General features: G+C 35.4%; 1 protein-coding gene across 5 annotated transcripts; it reads right to left on the bottom strand.

Moving 5' to 3' along the window:
• Positions 1-261: 261 nt before the first annotated feature.
• LOC137950997 (uncharacterized) lies at positions 262-27,058 on the bottom strand. 5 transcript variants are annotated; one of them, XM_068797608.1, is made up of 24 exons: positions 26,882-27,058; positions 20,624-20,841; positions 18,631-18,736; positions 18,434-18,535; positions 18,235-18,294; positions 17,662-17,740; positions 17,340-17,487; positions 16,692-16,815; positions 16,278-16,458; positions 16,003-16,031; positions 15,697-15,845; positions 3,072-3,174; positions 2,878-2,973; positions 2,734-2,789; positions 2,497-2,620; positions 2,301-2,363; positions 2,070-2,129; positions 1,807-1,968; positions 1,606-1,679; positions 1,429-1,522; positions 1,146-1,282; positions 958-1,038; positions 626-731; positions 262-454 (listed from the first exon to the last, which is right to left on the bottom strand). In XM_068797608.1, exons 1-24 carry the CDS (start codon positions 27,053-27,055, stop codon positions 383-385), a joined length of 2,598 nt encoding a protein of 865 aa, XP_068653709.1. In that variant the 5' UTR covers positions 27,056-27,058; the 3' UTR covers positions 262-382. The 5 variants fall into 5 exon arrangements, with proteins under 5 accessions (XP_068653709.1, XP_068653706.1, XP_068653708.1 ...); XM_068797603.1 differs by having other exon boundaries at positions 374-492; positions 26,882-27,055; XM_068797605.1 differs by lacking the exons at positions 20,624-20,841; positions 26,882-27,058 and adding an exon at positions 19,619-19,966.

Below are 27,058 nucleotides of genomic sequence, written 5' to 3'. Positions count from 1 at the left end.
GACTATAAACATGTTGTGTTTATTTTGATCAGTTGATAATTGCATGCCTTGTCTGTTTTGACTATTTTAGAATTTGAAATTAGCCATTAAAATTTCATAAATGTAATCACCCCAAGTTTATCACTGTAGGACCTAATAATAACAACCTAAACAACCAGTAATATATCATACATAGGTATACCAAATAGTATCTACTTGTATTCAACTGGAAACAAATAGAAACTCCTGGGAACTCATGGATACTCATAAAAACAGGTTTATTTATTGCTGAATAGGATATCTATTTCATGTAATTATCGTTTTATAAGTCTATGGAAACAGACACTTATAGCCCTAGAGGACATGCAAGGAAAAAGATAAGTATGGGCTTTATAGAGAAGTCTCAGTATGCAGATGGCAGGGTCTTGTATGGATCACTGAATGCATCAAAATTGCCAGGTCGGGAAAAGACGATCTACATCATTGGACAGCCATTGTTAGAGCTTTTGAATGCTGTACAGAAAAGAGTTAAAAACGCTCAAAAGAAAACCTACAAACAGTCAACAGAATCATTTAAATCATGGACTGTGGTTTGATCATGGGTATATTAAGCCTATGTGAGTTTGATGCAAGTCCAGACTTGTACCTGATAATCACCGAGTGTTCTCGACTTGAAACCAGCTGCACAATAAATAAAATAGTACTCCCACATACGTATGAACTTTTCATCAAAACCCAGCTCAAGAATTTGTCTAGAAAGCAAGAAATACTGGTTTAAGTCAGATCCATGAGGATTTAACAATAAATAAACTGAAAATCTTAAGCTTACCATAGTGGAAACCAGAGGAATGTCCAGTCAAACACTATACTTTGAAAACACAGAAACAGCCAAAGAATACAGTGCAGTATGCTTTTGCATATTTCAGATAAAACTATACTTTCATGTCAATTAATCGACTAAAAGCCGTCATTCCTTACCTCTGCTTTGCCATGAAATTATCACGCCAATACAGCAACGTTTGGTAGTAATGAATGCCGATGTTTTCCAGATGCTCGACACTGCATTCCACGAATATTTAAAGCTGGAGAAAGTTTCGCGAAGGAGATGGAGAGAGAGAGAGAAGCAAAACTTCTTCAGAAAAAAAGTAAAGTCAATGATGTTTTACCAGAGATTAGAAGCAGCTGCCATAGCTGATGTAACTCTATTTAAAGATGGAAGACATCCACCAGGGAAAATATATTCTTTCATAAAGCTTGGGTTTCTCCGATACTCATCATATCGGTCATCTGGCACTGAAATAAACTGAAAGGAAATTCCAAAGGCAGTCATTGAAAAGAACAGACATGAATTCTGGGCAATAAAATTACCTGAACCATCCAACTAGTAAATGGTCATGAAATATAAAGTTAGAACCATAGGAGTAACATAACTAATTTCAGCTATATAACCTGAAGGATAAGGAGACCATCCTTAGCTAGAACTGATTCACAACATTTAAAGAACTCCTCCATGAATTCGTGACCAACTCCTTCAAGCATTCCACTGTAGAAAAAAATATTGTCAGTCTCAGCTGATCAACCACATAAACCAGAAGCTCATAGAAGTTCAAAAGATGATGAGCTTACCAAGATATAATTCTGTTGAATTTGTGACTAATGGGTAGTTGACGATAGTCACAGAATAAGAACTTTATGTGATCCTACAGAACAAATCATTTATGTTAAGTGTAAATGAAGTATGTTTGAAGTACTATATTCAGTCGAGCCAGAAGAATTCAATTAGAGAGGGAAACTTGTAAGCAAGGATAATCTAGAAATATTAAGCACCTCGAGGCCTGCTTCTTTCACTTTTCTCTCAGCATACTTCAGTTGTTCTTCAGACAGAGTGATGCCTGTGTATTTGCATCCTGTTTGTTTCACAACTTCAATGGCCAGGCTTCCCCAACCACAGCCAAGCTCAAGTACTTCATGCTTTCTCTCAATTCTAGCCTACAAATATTTTGATAAGCATAATAAGCGAATTTATAAGGATGACAGATCGTTGATCCTAGTCAAAACCATTCTAAAAGCCACTTGATGTTTGGCCTAACCTTTTGAATGAGGAGAGAAATTTTTCGCAGCTGAGCAACCTTTAGGTTTTCTGTCTCGTTCTGTTTAAAATTTTACAAACAGGAAAATGTCTTCAGTCTCATTCTTTTAAAAGGTTTTACAAATAGGATAAAAATCCAGTAAATAGAATGTATCACATGCTACAGAAACAAAGAAACAAGTCTATTATGGAAAAATGAATCAGAGTTTCTCCGCAAGAAGTTGAAACGAACCTTAAATATTGCACATGAATACGTCATTGTTTCATCCAAGAACAAGGAAAAGAAGTCATTACCCTGAGAAAAAAAACAGCAACTATATCAGACATATTCCTCACTGGATATCTACCAGATTAATAAAATCAAATCGCTGTCCACAATGAAATCATGAAACAATAACAAAACTAATGCTTTACATTTATATACGAACCAGATCATAATGACGAGAAACATTTCGGGGAGCTTGTGCAATACTGTTTTGCCTTGAAAGATGTCGATAGATATATTTTGTAGAAGCTACTGCTGCAGTTGGAAGCATTGGTATCCACCAACCCCTGAAGCAAGTACGTAGCAGATCATCATGCATTGAAATAGTTCTTTAGCATCAAAAGAGACTAGTTTGAACTATGGTAGGGAAATAATGAGAAAATGGTAATGAAAACTGAACCATCTGTGTCTACACGCTGCATCAGAGCGAATTTGCTCCCCGTTTGCAATAAGAATCTGCAGAAAGTCATCAGAGGGTAAAAAATGCAAAAAATCAGCTCAAAGTGAAGTTGCAACAATCTGGAAAAAAGTGTGGGACTATTACCATGAATAAATTTAAGAATCCGCCCTTTCTGTCCAGAAATGAAAAATCACCATCAATATAAGCATTTGCAAGACCTAGATCAGCCTCGGTGGCCACCTATTAATCAAGGAGTTTCTTTGGCAACTTATTACATGGTTATGGTTATGTACAAGTGACAAATTAAAATACAATTTAATATCTAAAAAAATGGGTACCTTCCAGTAGAACAAGGGATTATGAACTTTCAGAACTGACTTCAGGCAATTTTTTTCATTTGTTCCTTCAAAAGTAAAAATTGTACCACCTTCTTCCAGCAAACTAGGTATACAAAAGAAATACTCAAGATAAATACTAGTCTTAAGTGGCAGGCTGTCAGTTCAATAACTTTAATATCAGCATCAAGTGCTAACAATAAAATTGAGTTATGACCAATTTGAACCAAAAACGATTAGCCACTTTAGATGTCTTTTGTTCAACCTTATAAAACCAATAAAAATCGAAAAAATTAAATGTGGAATTGGACAAACAAATATACCTGCAACAAGGATTGTGTACATTATAATGGACAAACATATCTGCTTATGCTTAAACCTAGCTCTGATAGGATGATTAAGTTTGGAATTAGTTCTGTCCCAAAAAGAACTAGTCGCTTGAGGGGCTGACTAGTAAAGTGTTAAGCAAATGAGATAATCCTCAAGAACTCTAGCATTGTAAAGTGTTAGGCATCCAGTTTCCAAACCTTAGGTATGAATTTGCATTTGGAGTTTAGGACATGCAAACTATTTCCAAGACCATGTTTTCCAAGTTTCATAAACTTTGTTTTAGCCTAAATCATGCAAAGCATTTATTCTAAAGATTGCAAAACAAATACTAGGCTTAATCAATCACACATTGGCAGTAAGTCTTCAACTTACAAGCTTGATTGATCAACCTATTGGCCCAGGTGGCTTCTGAAGAGGGGGGTGAATCGAGAATTTCAAATTAAAAACTTAACTTAGGCATGTAATGAAAAACATGCAATATTACGAATTCAATGTAAAGTAAACTTTCACACACCATAGGAAGCAAAAAAAATAATTGTTAGCGATGTTTCCTTGTTGCTATTCACCGTCCAAGAACCCTTGCTTGGGAAATTCCACTATTCAAAAGCTCTAATAGCTGGAATTCATACAAAGAGATTCCGGCTCTTTTTAAGCCACATGTAGCTCAATACATTTTTTTTACAAGTATAATCTCCCCAAGAGATTAGCTAGATTCTAGCTCCAACTAGCCATTTCTATCTAGATTAGATAGGTTCTAGATGAACCTTTTACAAAATAAAATCAAAGAAAGGAAAAATAGTCTTACACCCAATTCTTGGAGAGTACCTCCTCCTTGAGAGATCCAAGCATCCACTTCTTTTGCAATACAATATAGAGTAAGGGAGCTTGTCTAATATGAAATGCAAGGAAAGAAAGAGGAAAGAGTAGGAGGATTTGCAAAGGTATAACTCTTAGAGGGAACTTACCTCAGATGGGTATGGAGACTCAACAAGTGTAGTGTCGACTAATGCTTCAGGGGATAGAGCAGGTACATTATCAATACCATGAACTGTTGAGTCATCAATCGATACAATAGGCTTAGAAAACTCATTGGCTGCAGAGAAACCAGGTGGAACACTGGTGGATGAATAAAAGGGATGCTCTTAAAAGAATCTTACATTACTAGAAACAAACATCTGCTTGAGAGAAGGATTGTAACACACATATTCTTTTATGAGTACGAGAATAGTCCAAAAAGACACATTTAATCACCCTGAGATCTAATTTAGTAGTATGGGGGGATGTAATATGAATAAAACAGGTACACCCAAAAACTCTGAAAGGAAGAGATAGCTCATTACTAGGAAAAAGATGAGATTATGGTGTCTTATTACCAAGCACTGAAGAAGGTAACCTGTTAATAAAAAAACATGTCATAAGGATGACATGTGGCCAGTAGAAATGAGGCACATGCATACGATGTAGCAAAACACAATCAACCTCAAGAAGGTGTCAATTCTTTCTTTTAGCCACACCATTTTGTTGTGGTGTGTAGACATAAGAATTTTAGTGAATGATGCCTTTATCTCTGCAAAAGGATTGAAGGAAGAACCACAAAAATGAGAGAAATCTGCCCAAGAAGTGCATAATCTTGTTTTGATACTATGAAAAATCTGATATTTGGATGAAAAAGAAGAGCTTGGAGAGGAGCAACGATTGCTGCTTTGGAGTGTGTGTCTAAAAAGGACGCCCCCTTTTCTTTTAATCAGGGTCTTACATAAAAGATAAAAAAACCCCCTTAAAACATAAAGTTACATATCTTCTAAAATACATCTCTAAAATGAATAAAAATTGAACCGTAGGCATATGAAGACATTCTTACGTAACAAACATCATATAAGATAAAAAAATAATATATGAAATGATCAAAATACCGCTGAGTTGTTATTTTAACAAAAACAAAAACTCTTGGCCTCCTTGTGGTGTGTGCATATTTGCTTGAGTTTAAATTTTTTATAGTTATTCTCAATTCAGCCCCTTCTTTAGAAACAACCTGGTCCAATAGAACCAACTAATAGCTATTGGCAAGTAAATACATAATTATTAAGTCAGAAAATTAGATCACTATTTTCATGAAAAATCATTCTCCAAACCTGATTATGCATATCAAAAAAAAAAAAAAAATTGTTAAAATTTTTAGAAAGTTCTAGGTTATTTAATTATTGTAAAGATTAGAATGAGCAGTATTAAACTGGGCTAGTTTAGTCCAAAATACCCAAAGTTGAGAGGCATCTTTCAACTAATACGTATAGGATCTTTTCAAGCTTACACCAATTGTGATATTTTCTCTCACACACAAACTCTCATTCTTAGATAACTCATGAAATGTAGAGCACATGTACAACAATAGAATGTTGGACTTCTGTACCTAGCAACATTCACCTCATGCTTAGGCTTAAGCAAACAACCTTACTCAAGACATTGAAAACCTACTCACATGAGGCCATATATAACACAAACTCAGTTTTGAGGAAGAGGAAGATTAACACAAAAGGGCCCAAAACTCCAAAAGTTCACTAAGGGAATTGTAAATAGCGGGTGTTGGCAAGTAACTCCATCCCTAGCCAAGTCATTTCCTGTTGGTGTTCCAAAGGACATTGATGGAATTGCAATAGAGGTGGGATAGATTAGGATTTTCAAATCTCTCTCTTGTATTTATAATTTTATTGAGTGGGAATAGTCTCATATTGATAAATACCCAATAGACTCATCTTTGGTTTGAATTCTTCTATTAAATAATCATCGATCAACCTTTCATGTAGCTTTTTGTAGAACAGTCGAAAATGGCAAGTTTCACCATGAATCTTAAAAATAGGGACTCAAATTTGTCTCTAAGCATACCTTGAGCATTTATTTTCAAACTTAAGTTTTAAATAAGTATTTTAAAGTGTAAATTTCTAATTCTACCCTTTTGTGAGAGAAATCCTTATTTTTGTAAAATCCTTTAAAATCCACTTGCAATTCTTAGTTCCTCCAATGCTCCAAATACATTCTGTTTTTTTTTTTTTCTTTCTAAAGTGCTAGATGCTTAGCAACACTCTGAAAGTGGCTATCTCTCCAAAGAATGTAAGTTTTCCATTTCCCTTTTATGTTTTCACCCTCCTCAAGTGGTTATCTAGAACCTTTAAGTCTAAAAGGGAATTCACACTAGAGGTAGAATCTAGTTGTATGAGAATTTTTTTGGAGAGACTGGGAAGTGTGATTAGATATTGATTGAAGAGTATGTATGGAAGAGTCTTGTAGGACTCTCACAACAAGAAGTATCATAGAGCTAGAATTAATATAGTGGAGTCTTACAGGAGTCTCACAGAAAGAGGTCGCATAGAAGAGTTTTAGTTAAAGGTACTTTAGTTATATTAGTCTTCTAATTATGTTTAGTTGTTTAATTATTCAATGAGTTATCTTTAAGTGTTAGACTATGGGTGTAACTGGGACATGGGTAGTTTATTTGTAATCTGATTCCACTTGTTTCCTCTATTATAAATAGAGGCTCATTGTAGTCAGTTACAAACAAGTTAGTGAAGTATTTCTCTTTTTAAAAATTCAATATGGTATCAAAGTGGATTCTGTGTATTGATGCAGTCAACCCACAAAGATAATATGATCATTTTCTAGTTTATCATCTCTAGTAGTTTAGGTTTGTATTCCACATTTTTTTGTCTTTCCTTTCCTAGTATCCATTGTTTCCTTTGGCATTTAAACCTTCAAACTGAAATTTTCATATAGTAAATTATATATTTATGCAATGATCCTTGCGACTAATCTCCAACACAAGAATAATTTTGGCAATTGGAGTTTTCTACAAAGGTTAATCGATATTTAAAGTAGCAGACAACAGGAGAGGTTCGAGAAGTAGTAGAAAGCTTCAATTTTGAGGCCTTTTTCTGCTATCAAGAACGAGACTTTATCTCAAGAAATATATATATCAAAAGAAAGATATGTAAGTCTACTTTTTAAAATATCAAATGAATCCTCAATCTGAGTATTCTAGAGGAGGGAAATATCAATATCGAAATATGCAATGGTCATGCTAGCCAAAGAAGAAAGAATACTCAACTTTACCAGATTACATAATCCAAAATCTATCAGATTCTTCTCTTAAAAGAAGTATAGTTCATGAAGGAATATATTTATGTAATGATCCTTGCGACTAACACTCCAACACACCCTCTCATGTTTAGGACTAAACAAACAACCCAGCTCAAGACATGGAGAACTTGCATACATGGGGTCACACAAACATAGGTTTAGGTTGGCTCTGCTACTAAATAAAGTTGAGTTAGTTCCTAGTCAAAGTTAGGATGCCTCTTCCCAACAAAGAAGTGCAGGATCTTTCCAAACCCCAACTAATGTGAAATTGAAATTGTTCTCCAACACACACTAACTTCGACTCTCAAATAACTGGAGCACATGTACAACTATAGAGCGATGAACTTTTTTTTTTTTTGACGTGGGTGTTTCTTCCCCACCAATAAACATAAAATTAAGGGTATATATATATAGGGAAAGAAGGTTGGACCAACCATAGCTGCACCCAACTTTTTCTTCTTTAAAAAGGTGATATTAATTTACAAGAATGTCACTTATTATATTTACAACGATGTCATTATCTTTACTTTATCATTAAAAATGATACAAATAAGAAAAAAACTCAAATTAACATCGATCAAGAATGCAGGGGATAATAAATAAGAATAAGAATAAGTTAAGCTATAAGTCATTCAATTCAAATTTTATGATTCAATCAAATAATGGTTTCACATAACTTATATGGACTTAGGTCCATATTCCTCGTTTCCATATATATAGAAAGAGAGAAGAAAAGGAGGTCGAGCTCAAGTCTGACCAGCCATGGTTACACCTACCATAGGTCACAAGATCCCCATGAAGACAATTTTGAGGATAACAAACACTTAAGTTGTTAATTAAGTATGCATTGCAACCTAAAAGCCCCCAAAGAAATTTCTGGCAACATACCTATTTGATTGCCAAAACAACCGTTCAAACGGCCCATATAAAAAGGACAAGTGGCTCATGCCCGAAAGAGCACCATCCGATCAACCTCACAACATTGATCAACCAAACAAGGGAGAAAACTCTTTGCAAGCAATCGTATAGGAAACCATCTGATCGACCCCAACGAATGCTCAACTCAACAAACAATATAAGTCCATTAAACTGGACGAAGAAGAGCCCGCCATCAAACTAAGAAGAGAAAGAAAACTCTCTATTGCAGACTGTCCACCTAGTCAACTGAAAGGCCAGCCCAATGAAGACAAGAAGAAACTAAGGCCTTGCAAAGTAAGCAGTTCGAGCGAACTACCCCCATTTGACTGGACATGAAAGGGAGAAAGTACTAGAAGTACTCATTTGCTTAGGTGACTGACCAAGCTAAAGACAAGAGAAGAAAGCGATTTATGAAGGTCGGCCGACAAGACCAAGACCATCTGATCAAAGATGAAAAAGAATAGGCACCAGAAGTGTCCAATTAATGAACCGTCCGAACAACCAAGACAAAAAGCAAAACTTCCAGAAGAGAAGAAAGACGCCTAATGAAGACCGTTCAACCGGTCTGCAACTGTCTGAATGGTGTTTTTTAGAAGAGTTGCAAAATGAGATTGAAGGCTTCAATTGGCATAGATAGGTCTGCAAAATTTGTGAATGACCTATCTATATGATTAGTAGCTCATCATGAAAATAGTAAACATTTCATTGTGGTTTTTAGTTGAGATTTCACGAAGTTTCACAAACGAACAAAAGGTCAATTTCCCAGCCCAACAGTTCAAATTTTTAACGTTGAGAACTGGTTTATTTAAAATAACTTCACCCTAAACAACATCTCTCTCAACTCCTAAGGCTGTCATGACCACTCCAAAGCACTCTTACACTATGAAATCATATTTGGAGATTGGATTTTAGTTTCCAAAAAGTAAGTTACCAAAGATCTAAGTAATTCTAGGGTCATGTTTTGAAAACTTTGCTTACTTAGCATCTTCTTGCTAGAATTTGTACTTTATACTTTGAAATCAAATTATGCTAGCATATTTGACCTGCTAGGGCATTTAAAAATGGGATATATATACAAACTAAATATTTTGGGGGACTGCTTCAAAATTCAAGCATCATCAAGCTTATATTTGAAATCTTTTAATGATCTTGGACAAACTTGAATAAACTTAATTATTGTTTAGATCATTACTTATGAACTTGTATTGTTCAATCATGTTTGAGTCAAGCTCCTTTGTATGTTGCCCCCTATTCGAAAAATCAATCCAATTTTATCGAGCTTACTTCTGAATTCTGGTCATTCAATGACTATTGAGCTGCTATTACATTGATTAGGTACTTATGATTAGTATACCTATCTGTTTGTGCTTGAATATTTAAATCCACCAATTAAGAGGTGTAAACAAGTACCCTTTGCAATTTGGGTCAAGTCTTAGCAACGTAAGACCATCCTCATCTCAAGTAGTTTGAGAAAAGCTAGTGTGGCTAAGGAAAGAAAGCCTGTGAAGCCTTGCTACTGTTGTTATGCCTTAAGTCCTTGTGTAGGCAGGCAATGCTAAAAAATCCATTCTTAGGTCTAGGCCTGGTATGCCTAGTGAGGTTCCATTGTAAATATTTGTGTAGGAGTAGGCAGGATTTACTAGTTAGTTATTGAAAATTCCCTTTGTGGATTTAAGTTGTGTACCTAGTTTGCTACTGTAAATCTATGTGAGAGTGAGCTATGAAGTTGGTTGTTGTGATCAATTGAGTGACATAAGCCCCTTTGTGAGCAATATTATAATTAGCCATAGTGGCAATTTATTGTATGTGTTGTTGAGTTAAGCATAGTGGAACTCCAAGGTGTACAAACATTTTGGGGGTGGACTAGCAATCTGAAGTGGGATTGTGTACCACTATAAATCCTGTGTTCGTTGTGTGTTTGCTTCTGTGTGTACTTGAATTGTAAATTTTGTATTACACAGAGAAATATTTGAAAATATGAATACACACATAGGATTAATAGAAAAATCAGCAACAAAGTGAACAAACCTCCTCCTCTCAATGGTTTGTTCCTCACCGGACCTAACAAGTAATCTCAGAGCAAGTTTACTCTCAAAGTTTGGTTCCAGGTTGAATATTAAAGATGCTAAGTGAAGAATTAGATCAATACTACCTTACCCCTATTTCCTTAGGACAGTTTAGATACAGCAGCATATGAGAGCATCACATTTTTGGAGGGCCATGACCCCTTTGCCCCTCCAATGTCTGATGAGGCCAAATATTAATATTGGAAATATAGAATGAAAATTTCGTTCACTCTACGAGTCTAGATATGTGGGCATCCATTTGCAATGGACCCAATTTCCCATCACAAAAAGTGAATGGTAGATTGATCCCCACACCTGTGAATGTCTGGGACAAATGACTAAGTAAATTACAAATGGACTAAGTGATAGACTAAGTGGAATGGAGAGCAACTACTGGAAATGATCAATATGTTCATCCAAACTGTCCATGTGAATGGGTGATCGAACGGACATAAACAAAGAGTTGAAATAAGAGAACCTTTTGAACAAATATCATCCTACTGAGCAGAAGTATCCATTCGACGATTCATCGGAACAACCAAGACAGAATCCGAACACCCAAAAGAGAAGTTTGTAGCCATCTGAACAACATGTACCAGAAGAGTTGTGGAACGAGACTGAAGGCTTCAATTAGGCCAAGATAGGTAAGACCTATAAAATAACCTATTTATGTGATTAGTAGTTCATCGTGAAAATATTAAACAACTTATCATGATTTTTAGTCAAGATTTCACCAAGTTTCAAAAATAGACAAATGATGCCTTTCCTAGCTCAACAGTTCTATATCTGAATATCAAGAACGGATCTATTTAAGATGGCTTCACCCCAAACAACATCTCTCGTGACTCCTAACACTGCCACAACCATTCCAAAGCGCTCTTACACTTTGAAAACATATTTGGAGATTGGATTTAAGTTTTTGAAAAGCAATTTGCGAAAGAGCTAAGTATTTTTTAGCTCATATTTTGATATATTTGTTTTACTTAGCATCTTTCTTGCGAAATTTGTACTATAATACTTTCGAATCATATTATTCTAACATATTCATTTGTTGGGACATTTAAAAAGGTGGTCTAATATGGTGGTGAATATTTGGGGGGCTGTTTCCAAAAATCCAAGCATTATTGAGCTTATAATTATTTAATGATCTTGGTCAAGTTAGACTAAACTTGATTACTATTTAGAGCATTACTTGTGAGCTTGTATTGTGAAATCATATTTGAGTCGAACTGCTTTGTGTTGTATCCCTTATTTGAAAAACCAACTTGAAATCTAGTTGTTGAAAAAAAAGTATTAGGGGTATTTTAGCCTTTTTACTTTATTTTTGTTGAAGAGCAGGTATAGAAGAATCTTACATAATTCTCACAACAAGAATTCTTACAAAGCCAGAATTATTATATAAGGATGTCTCACATAAGAGTCTCAGTTTAAAGGTGTTTTAGTTATGTTAGTCTTTTATTTATGTTCAATTGTTCTAGGACTTATCTTTTAGTGTTGAACTTTGGGTGTAACTGGGTTAAGGATAGTTTAATTGTAATTGGATTTTACTTGTTTCCTCTATTATAAATAGAGGCTCATGTACTCAGATTACAACAAATTAGTGAATTTTTTCACTTTTCTAGAAATTCAACATGGTATCAGAGCAGGTTCTTTCAGTTGACTTGGTCAACCCACAAAAATAATGTGATCCTTTAGTGATCTATCATCTCTAGTAGTTTAAGTTCGTATTTTATCTTTTTTCTCTTTTTCCAGTCCCAAATGTTCCACCGGACTAGAACAATAGTGAGGCTCCAAAGTGTTTTGCTTATTTTGTCACATGGCAAAGGATCACAAGAGGGAGAGAGGAAGAGGAGGGGGGATAAAAGTGAAAGGCCAAATTTAAGACAGAAGGCTGTCCAAATTTGCTGAGTGGTTGGCCAATGAAGAAGCTGGTTTACAGATACAAACTGATTGGAGCAAAGTGCAAGTTGATCTTCCAGAGATCTCCTCTTAGATAGTTGGTCAGTGGTGAGGATTTTGCCATTCGTGGCACACCAAAGGAAGAAGGTTACTTTTGCCAAGATTGTTGTCACAGAGAAATGAGTATTGTAAAGCAACCACATAGGCTCCCGAGGGGTCCGAATTCCATACAATGATGTCCAACCCCCAACCCCTAATGTACTTCGATTTGAGAAGGGAAAGAAGGTTTACAGCCTCAGTGGATTCCCCATTTGAGAAAGCTCTCCTAAGGTTTAGATTTCAAGATCAGCTATTGGTTTTCTTGGTGTACGAATTCTTAGCAAAAACATACAAGTCTCTTGGCACTAGAAAAGCCCAAGCAAGGCAATTTGTTATGCCCCATTTCCAGGGATTGATCCACCTGACGTTCTCCTCTCGGTTCCATATATGAATACGTTCGGGACAAAGAGTGGGAGTTCTCGTAATCCCGGATCTGATACAGAGGCTTGTAGGCAGGGTACCAACTGGACCCGTAGGGAGACATGGTGAGGAAGAGGAAGATGAACAGTCACTGCGACTTCCAACCAGAAGACGAAACGTCAAGTTGCTGGAACCGGCAGGGGCGATGAAGAACCGTGGCTGGACGGTTCACACTTCTTGCTGCTTTAAGTCCACTGAAATTCCTCAAATAGTTGGTTGAGCTGCACCTCATTTCTGCAGTCTCAACTGAGGCACTTCTAATAGCAGAAACATGCAGCACTGATTCCTGTTTCTCCGCATACCCAACATTAGGTTGAACTCGAATAGCATAATCATTTAACACGCATACATTCTTGTCATTATATGCAGCACTACTCTCAAAGGTAACAAATCCAAAACATTTGGATTTCCCATTCCCTTATCTCATTAGTACAGCACATGTAATGTTTCCACACCCACCAAATAGTTTCTTCAAATCTTCATCACCAAAAGGCACACGAGGTTGAAAAATTATGACAAACAATGGTCGAGCAGCATACACTTCATCCAAAAAAATTAACACAACTTTTTTAAATGGACTGTTACTGCTGTAAAAATTACCCAAAACCGCTACACTGCTACTGTAGTCATTCACCACCATAGAAGACATCCCATTCAGTATGAACAGGGCCCGAGCAGCAGCACACATATTATCCAAAAAATTAGATACAACGAATTCAACTTGACGATGAACAGACGCATCGGTGCTGTTCTCATTAACCGAAAAATAAATCACCACCCATAGAAATTTTGTGTTTTCCATTCCCGGAATCCCCAAAAAATGTCCCTCTTGCGTCGCAGCCCCAAAATTTTCACGGAACAATTTCAACACCATTGGAGAGGAATTATGTAGAACATTGAGGGATTGGAGAAAAGAGAAGACGGAATTTGGAGAAATTCGTCGCAAGAGTTTACCCCAGTTTGTTCGAAATTTTGTTTTCCGTTGTGCTGCCGAGACCTAGAATGAAGTTGAGAGAGCACGAGAGGTGGTGGCCAGAAGTCAAATCCCACCTGAGTTGTTTCCGACGGCGCCGACGGAGCCTCCTCTTTAGTTTGCGGTGGCGAACAACAGCCCTTTGGGGCTTTGCCACTAGTGGCCTGGTCGGAACAGGCGCCAGAAGATTTTCCTTCGCCAGTTCAGGATGGAGTGTGGCGTGCCGTGAGCAGGGGTGGTTTGGTTTCAGAAATTCTGGGTCCCATTGCCCAGCTCAGGATTTTGGCGCATGACGTCCCTGCTAGAGTGTTCCAGTATCAACAAATTTGGAATTGCGCCTTTTCGGATTCCAGTGCCATCTGATTTCAGAAATTTGGAGTCCGATTTCGGATTTGGATCGCCAATTGTGGAGGTCACCGCCGCTGGAGAGACGGAGGGTTCTCTGATGTCGTGCTCCGCAAATTTCTCTGATTTGGTCTTTGCGGCACTACATGGAGGGGACTGAGCAGGGCGCATAGGAGGAATAGGCGGGAGTGGAGGGTCACACAGGGCTTGAGCCACTGCCCGGAGGGGGAACCTCCCGTGAACCCAGAGAGCTGAAAAGCTGAAACATGGTCTCCCGAAACTTTTGGATCTCTGTTCGAAACTCTGTCCGAAGGTCTTCAATGGTTGTACGCCCATCTGCTGGAGAGGAAGAGTCGTCCAAGGTGGTCCGCTCTGATACCACATTTTTATGCCCCATTTCTAGGGACCGATCCACCCGACGTTCTCCTCTTGGTTCCATATATGAATACGTTCGGGACGAAGAGTGGGAGTTCTCGTAATCCCAGATCTGATATAGAGGCTTGTAGGCAGGGTACCAACTGGACCCGTAGGGAGACATGGTGAGGAAGAGGAAGATGAACAATCACTGCGACTTCCAACCCGAAGACGAAACGTCAAGCTACTGGAACCGGAAGGAACGATGAAGAACCGTGGCTGGACGGTAGATCTGAGGCAGTCGGAGGAATAGAGGTGACGGGAAAATGGAACTCGGAAAGGGAAGGATGAAGGATGTGAGAGATAACCAAGCTTTGAAGGAAGCTTGCACCTGGACCTCGTTGGAAGAGAGAATCCGATCTCAGGCCTCGTGAGAGAGAGAACCCAATCTCATTTACCTATGACTCAAAGCTTGTCTTTTCTCATTAATCTTACCCCTTAAATAGGGTCCACCCTGTTAAGGTTTAAGATAAAATATTACAAAAATACCCCTATAAATAAAATATTCCAAAAATACCCTTGTGGCCTAAAACTGAAATAAATAAAGTAAATTAAAGAAAAAAAATTAAAATAATAATGTTATTGTGTGCATAACACAATCTTCCCCTTGCCAAGTATTATTGCATAAGGAAGTAAGGTCGCCATTTCTAACACGGATGGAAAACCCAATCTTAAAAAAGTATTTCAACTTTCAAATGGTTTTCCCAAGACAGGACACACAAGGGGTGACAACCATTTTTGTGAAGAGTGCAGAGTTCATAATTGTGATTCACTTAATGCCAAGACTACCTAACTGTTCTGGTTTGATAACACCATCCAATTGACCAGATGGTATTTAAATTCCATGGAGGTCCACCATAGGATCTTCTTTCCATAGCCTCAAGGTTACTAGTGACAGGTGTAGGAGTTCCAAATATGATTATATATAATGTACAAGCTGAAATAGGTTAAAATGATTAATGAATGGAAAAAACTTCAGAGAAAATCAGAAAGGCATGATAATGTGTGTCTTGTCACCACTAGGATGTCAACTCACGTAACACAACCGGTGGAGATGTAACGGTCAAGGAACCTAGTGACGATAAATCGTGCTCCAGCTTCAACCATAGTAGGTACCATATGTTTTCTATTGCTCAGTAGATTGCAGGCTTTTCCAAGTACACCATTTGCAGCAGCCAAGCCAGCCTGAAACGATGAAAGTGCAAAATATAGTTTGTAAAGATGATACTCCAAATTGTTCAAGAGCATTAAAAGTAGCAAGAAAGGGACATTAAAGGAAAAATGTAGGCAAGCCACCGTTGCAAATGATTGTTTAGTTTTCATAAGCAAGAGTCATGGTCACCTTTAAGCCATATTCATGGAAACCATACCCTGCAAAGAGGATGTATTAAATAGTTGAGAAAACCTGAAATAATTATAACCTAAGGTGCAAAATGTAAGTTTCTTTTTCAAGTATGTAAATATTTCAGTCCTTCCTTTCTGATTTTTTCCAGAAACAGCCTTAATGAAAATGTTGGAATCTGTGCACTCATTTTTATCCTGCTGTCTGTAGAACTCAAGGCATTTACTACTGCAAACCACACTATGAACATTCCAGTAAATAAATCATATTCTGACCTTGGTATGCACCACAATACCAGATTCCTCTCGTTCCTTGAATGCCATCAAGCTCAAGCAACGCTTTTGAGGCTGCAACTGATGGAACAGGATGGCTTGTTGACCATTGAAGCACAATATTTTGAGGCTGGTGAAGTGGGTTCAGAGTCGCAAGAAAAGGAAGCCCAGTATCATTGATATTCTGCAAGTTCAAAATAGCTGTTTAATAAACAAGCAGATTCAGCAAGAAATTTTCGTGATGTTAAGTTAGATTTTTAAGTTCAATGTTATAGTTAAGATCAACACTTCATTCATCTTAGGCTTTATCTGCAAATATATTTATTAAAATTTTATCATTGCCCAGGATGAACATATGGAAGGATTTACCTCCGAGAATTAACACCAGATCATGCAAAGAAAGCACATGTTACCAACCTGAAGGACATTGAGCCAATATGTGAGGCATACTTTGTTACCCATGGTTCCAAGAAAATTCCAGGCACTCCATGCAGATGGGTTCTGGGGCATCAAACTTTTATCACGGTGAAGGAAAACATCACTGCCAATATAGAATTATTAAAATTTTAATGAGAAATTTACGGCATAAAAAGGTATTTGGATTACTCTTGTTGTCTAGTTGTACACAGATAAATAAAATAGCCTTGAAAAACAGAACGATGACTTATGACAAGGTATTAAGTAACTGCAGAGATACAAGCCACCTAAGGGCAATTTTGTATTTTTACATCAAGGGTAGTTCAATACTTTAATGTTTAATGTTTCCCCTCTGCTGAGATTATTTTCTCTACTTCTATCTCTTTCTTAACTAGAGTTTATAAGAGAGGCCAGAGGTTGAACTCAACCCCTAACCAGAATCTTCTTTCTGCATCAAGTCTCCTCTTCTTCTTCTCTTCTTCTTCCTCTCTCCCTGTTCTATTTCATCACATTAACAAGAGTAATCTTACATAAATGACACAAGAGTTGATGCTAAAAAATATTTACACCTGTGAGACAGTTATGCACTCTGCAAACTATCTTGTTAGGAGGATATAAAACTCTCAAGACATGCTGAAGAAAAGTTACCTGTAGACATATTGAAATGCACCAAGTATTCTCATTTCTTCACTAGTTGCTTTTTCTCCTAATGCTCTCAAGGCATCTGGTGCGTGAGTAGCAATGATACATCCATCGAACATCTCTTGATTACCATTTACAACTGAGATGCAACAACCTGGCACAAGGAACAAGTAAAAGCTGAAGCCTCAACAAATAAGCACCAGAAGAACTTGATCTAAGATGCAATTAGTAGGCAACAATATCTCCATAACTTTGCATGACGGACCAAATCTATAGCAAATCATTTTATTAAAATTTGGATGCCCTAACTCTTTTCTTGAAGGCTTACTTCCATTGGCTGTTGAAACAGAGTCAACCTCACAGCTTGTTCGTATCTGACAATATCTGCTCTCCAGCGCATGCCTGACCTGTTAGTTACAAAATCATTAAAAGACATTAATAAATCAGGTGATTTAGATAAAATATGGTAAGTTACAATAAAACAAGGCCCTGATCCTACAATTTTAACCATTTCGTTGGATGTGAAACAAATTGACAGAGAAACAATCGCACAAAATTGCTTCTTGTGTAGCTAGGAAGGTTAGTTTACATATGTAGCACATTTAAGCTGGAACTTTATCAATCAATGGCCAGAAATTGTGCACAAGTCATGCAGAATGTGTAAAAAGGTTCTCATAGCACTCTTATGTAATATTCTTCTAAAAAATGCACAGTGTCCACCTTTCAACACGACTGACATGCTGATCAGGCATTTACCCATGTCAATCATTGCTCATGATTATAAAATATTATGTCACCAAATCAAGGTGATGGGTCATCATAATAGCATGAGAAAAAGATTCGTTTACATTCCAAAAAGTGGCATCTTCCAACAATTTGATTCTTTCAGACAAGAAGTCACCTTAGTAACATAAGTATGGGATCGTCCTTTAACTGTGAGCCATTGTGGGCGACCAAAAAGCTGAAGAGCAGAATTGAATGACAGTAAGACAAATTAGTTGCAGTGTAACTTTGAAGAGTTTCCAAATACTTGAGTAGGAAAGCTGCCAGTCACAAACATAACAAAAAGAAAATAAAATTATAGGTGGTAAAAACTCTACCTGAAGAAGGTGATGATTACGGCAAAAAGAAAGCACAGAAAAAGCTGAAAAATCCATTACTCGTTCTGAAGGACATGACCATATCGAACCACAAATTGGAATCTGCAGAATTTCATTACAGAAATAACACAACACAGGCAGAAATAAAACAATATGCATTGAGTTTTCACCGTTAAAAAAGATTTATGGAATCTCACCAGATAAGCCTCTTGAAACAATTGAGAATAAGCATGCTTCTTGATGAAACTGCCCAGGGTTTCATTACGATCCAAATCTGGGTCATTCTGAAGTTCTTCAAGATACCTACGAGGAGCTGAAGAAATTTACATTTGAAACACTAAAAAAGATGCAATCCAGCAAAGTGATGCACTTTGCCGAAAGGTGCCAAAATACAACATGCAGATGAAAACATGTCCGCATATTCTAAAGCAAGACTTCCCTGATTTAAATGAAACCCCCCCTTGCAATTCCTGCTCCTAGTTTTTTTTTTTTTTAGAAAGTTCCCTCCTAGTTTTTTTTTTTAGAAAGTCCCCTCCTAGTGTGATAACGAGCAACTGTATTGCAAGTGTTTCAAAGGACATTTTACCACGAGATAAGATATCATGAATATTTATGAATTGATCTGCAAACATAGTAGCTGTAGTAAAAACTCCAAAATTATGGTGATGTAATTCAGATTCAATAATGGAACACTAACATGAGCTGAACTTGGTGGTTTTTCTCATAGACAGATTTTAGAGAAGTGTAGCAACATGGATTTTGAGCAAATATAATACCAAAGACATCTTTACGAGTCTAGCTTTGCTGAGTGTTTCATATCGTTGAGAAGACGTGAAAAAAATAACGGAGAGTGTCGAATGGACCAAACTCGGCCCTGAACATCAATAACAATTTGTATTGCATATCAAAATGTTTTTCTTTCACTAATTTAGGCGAGAAGTTTCAAATAGAAAAAGCATTCAGTATCAGCTTTGGGATTTCGAAATTTGCCCAACTTTGTTCGAAAATCTATAAAGAGTTGGGCTCAAACAAATAAGGGAACAGAATATCAATTCAAAACCATCACTACAGAACTAATTAAAGCGGGAGAAGGAAAGGGAGATAGAACAGCTACCCAGTACTAGATGATAAGTAATCGGTAGGATACATGAATGGAAACAGGACATCTTACACCTTGGAGCTTACCGTTTTGTTTTGTTTTTCCTGTGTCAAATTTGACAACGAGAGTAATATAACCTACTTTTTGGAACTACCAATAATCTTTGGTCCTCAATGGGTCCGTTGTCTAAGTTTCCTGAGCGAGGAGGATCGGGATTATCCATAGTCAAGCCACTCTCTTTATTTTGAATGATAGGCACGAAAGTTAACCATGGTTCCCGTAAACGGCGTAAGTTCTCTGGTGAAATCGGAGAGAAGCAACAAACTGACAATCTCAGGCTCTTCTTGGCCGGAAAAAATTTACTCGCCATTCGATCGAAATACAGATTGACGCCGTTGGAAGTTGAGAGTTTCAGACTTCCATTGCAGCCACCGTCACAGAGCCCCTAGGCCGTCGGTAACCCAAAACAGGGTCACAGCCAGAAAATTTAATAGAAATTTTAGATAATTCTGAATATGGCATTAATTGTGAATTGTGATAGATTTAGAATTAAATAGTAAATACAGTGATCTAAGTTTTCCACTTTTTTCACCAAATTTTAAACAAAACTAACATAATCTGCTTTGAGATAAAATAATTGCAAATATTTAAAAAATAATGAATAGATGCCTGTTTTTCAATTTTAAACAAAGCTAACGTAGTCCTATCTCTCTAACCTCCCATAGCAAATGTTTGAAGGAGGTAAAAAATAAAAAATAATTTTTTAATATGATCATTTTAGATGTCATATTTTTTAATATGTTTAATTGATATCGTAATTCTGAATATAGCCTTGTGATATCATTGTTATTTGATTCTTATAGAAATTGGCTTAAGTTAAATCTTTCGAATGGATTACAAAAACCATGTTGTATATAATTAAAATAATCATATTCTATATAATGACCATAAGTAACTAGTTTAAAAAGTGTGTGCAATTCCAACCCTAGTACCATGAAAGCATCCTTGAAAACCAATAGGAAAAACCCAAACTAATGCATGTTCAATAGTTGTAGTAGCATATAAATTCCAAATTGAAATAGAAGACTCACCGGAGAACATCTGCTTTGAACTTGATAACTTCTCTTATCATTTCCCAAAAGTAAGGGTTGAATGTGTTCTTCTTCTGAGCAAAGAGACCAGAAAGACCGTTTCGGCTTCCCCACTCACAACCCTTCCCGTTGTCCAAACTTACAGAGAATGACATGTCTGATAGTTCCATCTCCACCCCCAAGCTTTCGAAGAAATCCATCATGTTCGGATACGTGACCTGTGCATTTTGAGATTCTTTTGCTCTTTATTATTGATAATAAATTTCCTACTCAATAAGCAACATTCCCATGCAGTATTATGAATGGAATTCAAAACAAGCCAAACATTCACCTACAACCCCAAACCCCCTCCCTCCCCCCAAGTCTTCCTCCTCCTCAATCTAGTAGAGGCCACAAGGGAGGATATAGAAAATCACCCCCTCTCCTTGCCCCTTTCCCTAACAATCAACTCTAATAATATTTATATAAATTAAAAAATTATGACATATCATATATAAGTTTAAACGAATAAATATTCTTATAATAAATATAAATATCAACTTAAAACTGTTTAAAAACAACAAACAATTGTGTGCTAAATATTAAGTTATTTTGTGTAATATACACTTAATTTTCTATTGTAAACTAATTTTAATTAAATTATTATATAATTAAACTTGGTAAATATTAATAGCATTATATTAAAAAAATTAACGTTAGTTAAATAATATTTATAATCTTTTCTACTAAAGATTAGAACCAACTTGTTTTACTTAAATTACTATTTTTAAATTAAAATTATACTATATTATTTAACTTTATGTCATTTTATATTATAATGTTTAATTAAATTATATTTGAAAATCTCTACTTGAAACTAATAAATTCTTGTGATATTTTTCGTTATCTTAACTTGCCTTTTATAAACAATTGCTAACAATTATTTCATATAAATATTAAATGATTCTACTATTTTTTGAGTCATTTATTATTATGTTATATATAATTATATAATAAGAATATTAATATATTATTTGTAATATTTTATAATTAAATAATTTATTTAATAAATTCAATTGTTTACACTGCTATAACATTCTATATTCTAAACATATTTATTCTAAAATATATATTTTTCATAAATTTTGAGAAAAATATAATTTTAAATATAAGCCATCAACTCAAGTGTGGCATCATAGTATGTCCCCCAAATTGGATAGGATGGTTGTCAACAAACAACTCACTAATTTAGTATGTCAATCAAATAGCAGTTGCACATTGATGATTTTGAAACGGGATCAAGATTACCTTGGCAAAGCAAGAGTCCTCCATAACTATACTTGTTGAAGATTGACAAGTGCAATGAGTAGCCTTGTGTCATGGACCTATTTTCTCCGTATGTATCTTAGACAAGAAGGGCTTTATAGATTGCCTCGTGTTGAATGTTCTAATGGCTATTAATTTGTAATGTCCTCTTATTATTTCCACATCATTCGAAATCATGTGTATGGTTTTGCTTGTCATCGTTGAAGATAAGCTTGGGTCGTGGCCTTGGGGCATTGAACTACTAGGTGACCTAAACTCTCTAACAAATGGCCACTACAAGAAGGATAGGGAAAACACTTTAGTAGTCTTTATAATACTTTTAACATTTTACCAACAACAAACTTGCTCACCTTAAATGCTCAAAATTTATGTCACTCGTTACCATTAAGTGACATGCATTGTCAACATAATCAGTCTCAAGAAGGAAACATGATTATTTTAGTTGTGCATACAGTGGACAATGTAGCGAGAATGCTTACAAGTGTTAGGTTCTATAAGGAAAAACATAAAGAGGAAGTAAATAGGCTTATGAAATTTAAACGACTACTTTCAAATTCTAAGCTCACTTAAACAATCAATGCATGTAATTGGAAATTACTACAATAAATAAGACAAATATATAGAGGGTCATAACCTAAAATCAGGTTGATCTGTCCACTCCTAAGTTTTTTGTACCTCAGAGTTAAATCCACTAATCAGCAACCTAATAACATCTCCAGTAGCAATACAAAAACCTAAAAGGTCTAAATTATAACACCAACCTGACACTTGGAACTTATAATCATTGACAATTAGGTACAAACACCAATATCCTTAAAGGGATTTCTCTAAAGCAACTATGAATCTACTTATCTAAGTCTAGATTAGTTTATAACACAAGAAGATTACATATTTTACCGTTAAACTCAAAGCCTCTTATTTAAGGTAGTTATTACAATAACAAAGTACATAAAAGCACACTCAATCCTAAGTAGTGCTACCACAATAATTAGCAACTCAATTTAATCTCAGACAAATGATTTCCAAGTATGTGTTCAATGAGATTTGTAAAACTTATATAAAAAGTTTGAAAGTTCTGAGATAACTAAATTAGGGTCTAATATGAGAGACTCACACTCAAAACAATATTACAGTTAGATCATTTTATTTCAAAATAAAACTCAATCAAGTTCAAAATGAAAAGCACCAAATGCACACTTTCATAATCACGTGCTTGAATACTTAGCTCTTTCGAAATACTTCCTTGTCGTAGAACTTTTGAAATGATTTGAAAATCACAAAGCACTGGAAATGTAGAGGAAACTTTTATTTTTCACTTTAGTGCACTTAATAAACAATGTAGGGTGCTAAATTGTTTAAAAAGACAACCAAAATAGTCTAAAAACTAGCTATTGGAGAGTCATTTCTCCCAGAAAATGATATTTAGTCATTTACCATGGTCAAATCGAATGCAATAATAACTCTCAAAAAAGGGTTAAAATCCATTATTTGAGTTGCTAATAATAATGGTAGGTCACATACGAACTTTGGTAATCTATGGTAGCTAAATCAAAATTTTGAAATTTCACATGCTGAAATTTTCAAATAAGTCAATCAATCACTTAACGATCGGTCATATGTCCTTCCTAAGCTGCATCCTTTCATTTCTTCGATCTACCAGTTGGTGGGCAAACAAATATTTACAATACCTTTTCTTTCTTAAGTATGGTAAGACAACATATGTCTGATTGGATGACCTTCTTTAACACTCGATGTTTTTCATTTTTTTCTTGTATCCTTAGTTAAAGCAGGCTAGTTAGACATTGGGGACACCGACCATCAACAATGATTATTCTCCCTCTTAGTCGCTCAAATGGACGTGAGCTAATCAAATGGCCTTTAGCAGTGCCACTCTCGTTTTTCTTTTGTAGTTTTGGGCCAATCAGGCACCTTGATAATGGACAACAACAATACCTTTTTCTTTCCTAGTTTTATTGTCCAGATGCTTGGTGGTCAAACCAACTTCGTTATTCTCTTGTCATCCTACCTAGCCTTTTGGCCAGATTGGTCGATCGCATGCTCGGACAATCGAATGGATCATGTACTATATTTCTTTCTAACGCTTGTTCTATTTAAGATTGCTAAGTAAAATTTTACAATTAATTATCAAGTGTTTGCTATCATTCAAACTTACTTCATGGGAATCTATAGGGCCAACAACAAGATAAGTTGATATGAATGTTGAGAATTAATTTTCTCCCCAAGACAACATATCCTAAATGTATACTATCATCATGCTTATACTTTTTTAAAATTGTTTGTTGGCTTACTTGTCACTATTAATGATAAGGATAGTTCGCCACTATGGGGTAATAGACTACAAGGTGAGGTAGTATTCGTCTCAAGATCTTCATCCATATAGTTTTGGTGTAAAAAAAAATTATTCAAAACTAATTGTGTCTTAAAAATTTTTGAACAATTGATCTTAAGTGTAAAAGTATATGCTACATTCACCGATCAAACAAATGTATTTGTTTGAACAAACTTCATGCACAAAAACATGCTTGAAAGTGTTTGCTCAATAAACTATTTGAACAAGATGTCAAATGCAAAAGTCTCATCAAATAGGAAATTATAAACCAAAATAGATTGGTTGAGCAAAGCTCAAAAGCAAAAGACCCTAGAAAAGAAGTTTTTAGAACAAAGCTCAATAACAAAAGACTCAAAAAAGAAAAAAGTGTTCAAATAAAGGAGTTTGCTCAAACAAATTTCCAAATAAAAAAGCTCAACTTGAAGATGAAATATTCGAATAAAGAGAATTGTTTAAACACGTTACAAACTAGAAGCATGTTGCAGAATAATAATATACAAACAAAAATTATTACTTGAATATTATAACCTAAAAAGTTGTGAATGAATTGTTTGAAGTTTGACCCAGTCAAGATAGATCTCTAAAATCTATACGCGACCTATCCATATGTTTAATGATTCAAAGAGAAAATTTTAAGTTTTTTTTAATTTTTGAACTAAGTTTTCATCAATTTTTTTATCGTGGATAAAATGTTCTTTTAGTTTAATTTTTTAATGTCAACAACTCTCTTATTAAATCTTTATTTGACACAAACAACTGGACTCTCAATTCCTAAGGCCTTCAAAATCATGTACTCTTAAGCACCTTTATATTTTGAAATCGAAATTGGAGTCTAAATTTGTGTTTTTGAAGTGACCTATCCATACATGACCTATCCATATTTCCCTGACTTTATTCTTTCTAAAATCATCATTGTTCATTATAGCAAAGGCATTTGCATTGTATATTTGTTACTATGTAAACTTGGCAGGAAATATATGTTAACAGATCATGTGAGCTATAGGACATGTAAAAATGCAGTATTATAAATTCAATGTAACTGAACAAGAAATCAACCTTACTCAAATGAATTCATATACCTCAGTTATGAAAATATGTCTCAGCTTTAAAACTAAATAATTTATGTAAATTTTCAATGATGCTGAATTCAATGACGTCAAATTATAAATTCAATGATGTAGTATTTGTGTCAACTGCACTCTAGTGTTAAAAATTCAATTTCAGAGCCGAATTCAACTGCACTGAATTTAAAATATAATATAGTTTTACACATCTAACTACATCTATAATTCATTAAGATTTTATTTACATGACGATGACCTATTTGCCATTTCATAATCTACTAAACCCTCTTTGGAGAGAATAGATTCCTAATACACAAAAGAACTGCCCAAAGGAAACGCCATGGATGCAGGTCCGACATGGGCTAACCATTTAAATACCAATAATGAATTGATAGAATTGTAGGCAGATATCTAAGATATTTGAATTGCTTGTGGGTACCACACACGTTGACCAATCTCTGATACATCCGGTACATCGGAGACGGTAGGTAAAACTTCTAAAGGGCTGTCATTAGTCTTTTGCTCATATCTGCCAAACCGTTCAACCTCACGCAATGAAACTTTAGACGTAGGCTTCTGGCTCAATTTCGACCATTTCGCCTTTCATTTCATCACATCGATCGCTCGATAAAGTTTGTCTAGGTAAAATATATTTTATGTGCTATTTTTTTCTATTTTCTCTCAAAGTGGTACTCTAACATCGTGTCTTTGTTTTTTTTGTTAGATCAAAGTAAAAGAGGTCCTGATCTAAATATACTTTGAAATAACAACAAGATTCTACCAAAAAATATCTCTAGATCTGAACTTCATAAGAGATGGCTAAGAAATTGTATGTAAGCGGATCCATTAATCGGATCAGCTGGAAAACTCATTTTATGTTTTTTTTACTTTTTGTAATCTATTTTATATATTTATTAGTAATAGTAATAAATAATAACTAAATTAAATATTATTCAAATAAATAATAGTTAACTATAAATAAATTATATATAATAATAATAATAATTTAAATTTAATATAATGAGTTATAATATAAAATAAATAAATTATAATTAACTTGAAAAAAATTATTACTATTACTAATAAATTATAATTAATCTAAAATAAGTTATGATTAAGATTAAAAATTATAATGAATAGAACATAAATTATAACTAATAAAATAAACTATTATCCTCCTCTAGTAACTCTAGTTCTCCTTTATGATAAACTCTTAGGTGTTACTTATTTCTACTCCTTTATGATTTGAGATTTCCGCCTTTTTTTGTTGTTTTTGGGCTTTTAGGTTCCCTAGGAAGGATGGTCGAGATTAAGTGTGGTTTGTCGAAGGCAAAACCCAGACAATGAAGGACGGTCAGGCTCACGTCAGTCCGCTATCGGCTAGTATGGAGAGTCAACGACAACTCATGATGGGGCCAGGAAGTCAACCTCTATAGGAATGAATTCCAGTCAACATCGTTAGGAATGAATTACTGACGTTAACTGACTAGTCAAAGAAATCAAAATGTAGATGAATAGGACAAAATAGTAAATACTGACCCGGTTGAAGACCATAAATCCGAGATCCAAATCGATGCCATCGACGGTGACAGTCTTGGCGTGGCCGCCCAGGTAATCCTCCTTCTCGTAAAGCACCACATCTACCCCTTCCCTGGCGAGAACATAAGCAGAAACCAAACCGCTGATCCCGGCTCCAATCACAGCGATTCTCATATT

The sequence above is a fragment of the Aristolochia californica genome, unplaced genomic scaffold (genome assembly GCF_029961685.1).
Source record: "Aristolochia californica isolate CCGP_79_NKW_82.1479 unplaced genomic scaffold, dmAriCali1.0.hap1 SCAF_1, whole genome shotgun sequence".
NCBI classification, from domain to species: domain Eukaryota; kingdom Viridiplantae; phylum Streptophyta; class Magnoliopsida; order Piperales; family Aristolochiaceae; genus Aristolochia; species Aristolochia californica.
This window is presented reverse-complemented; position numbering and strand designations above follow the sequence as displayed.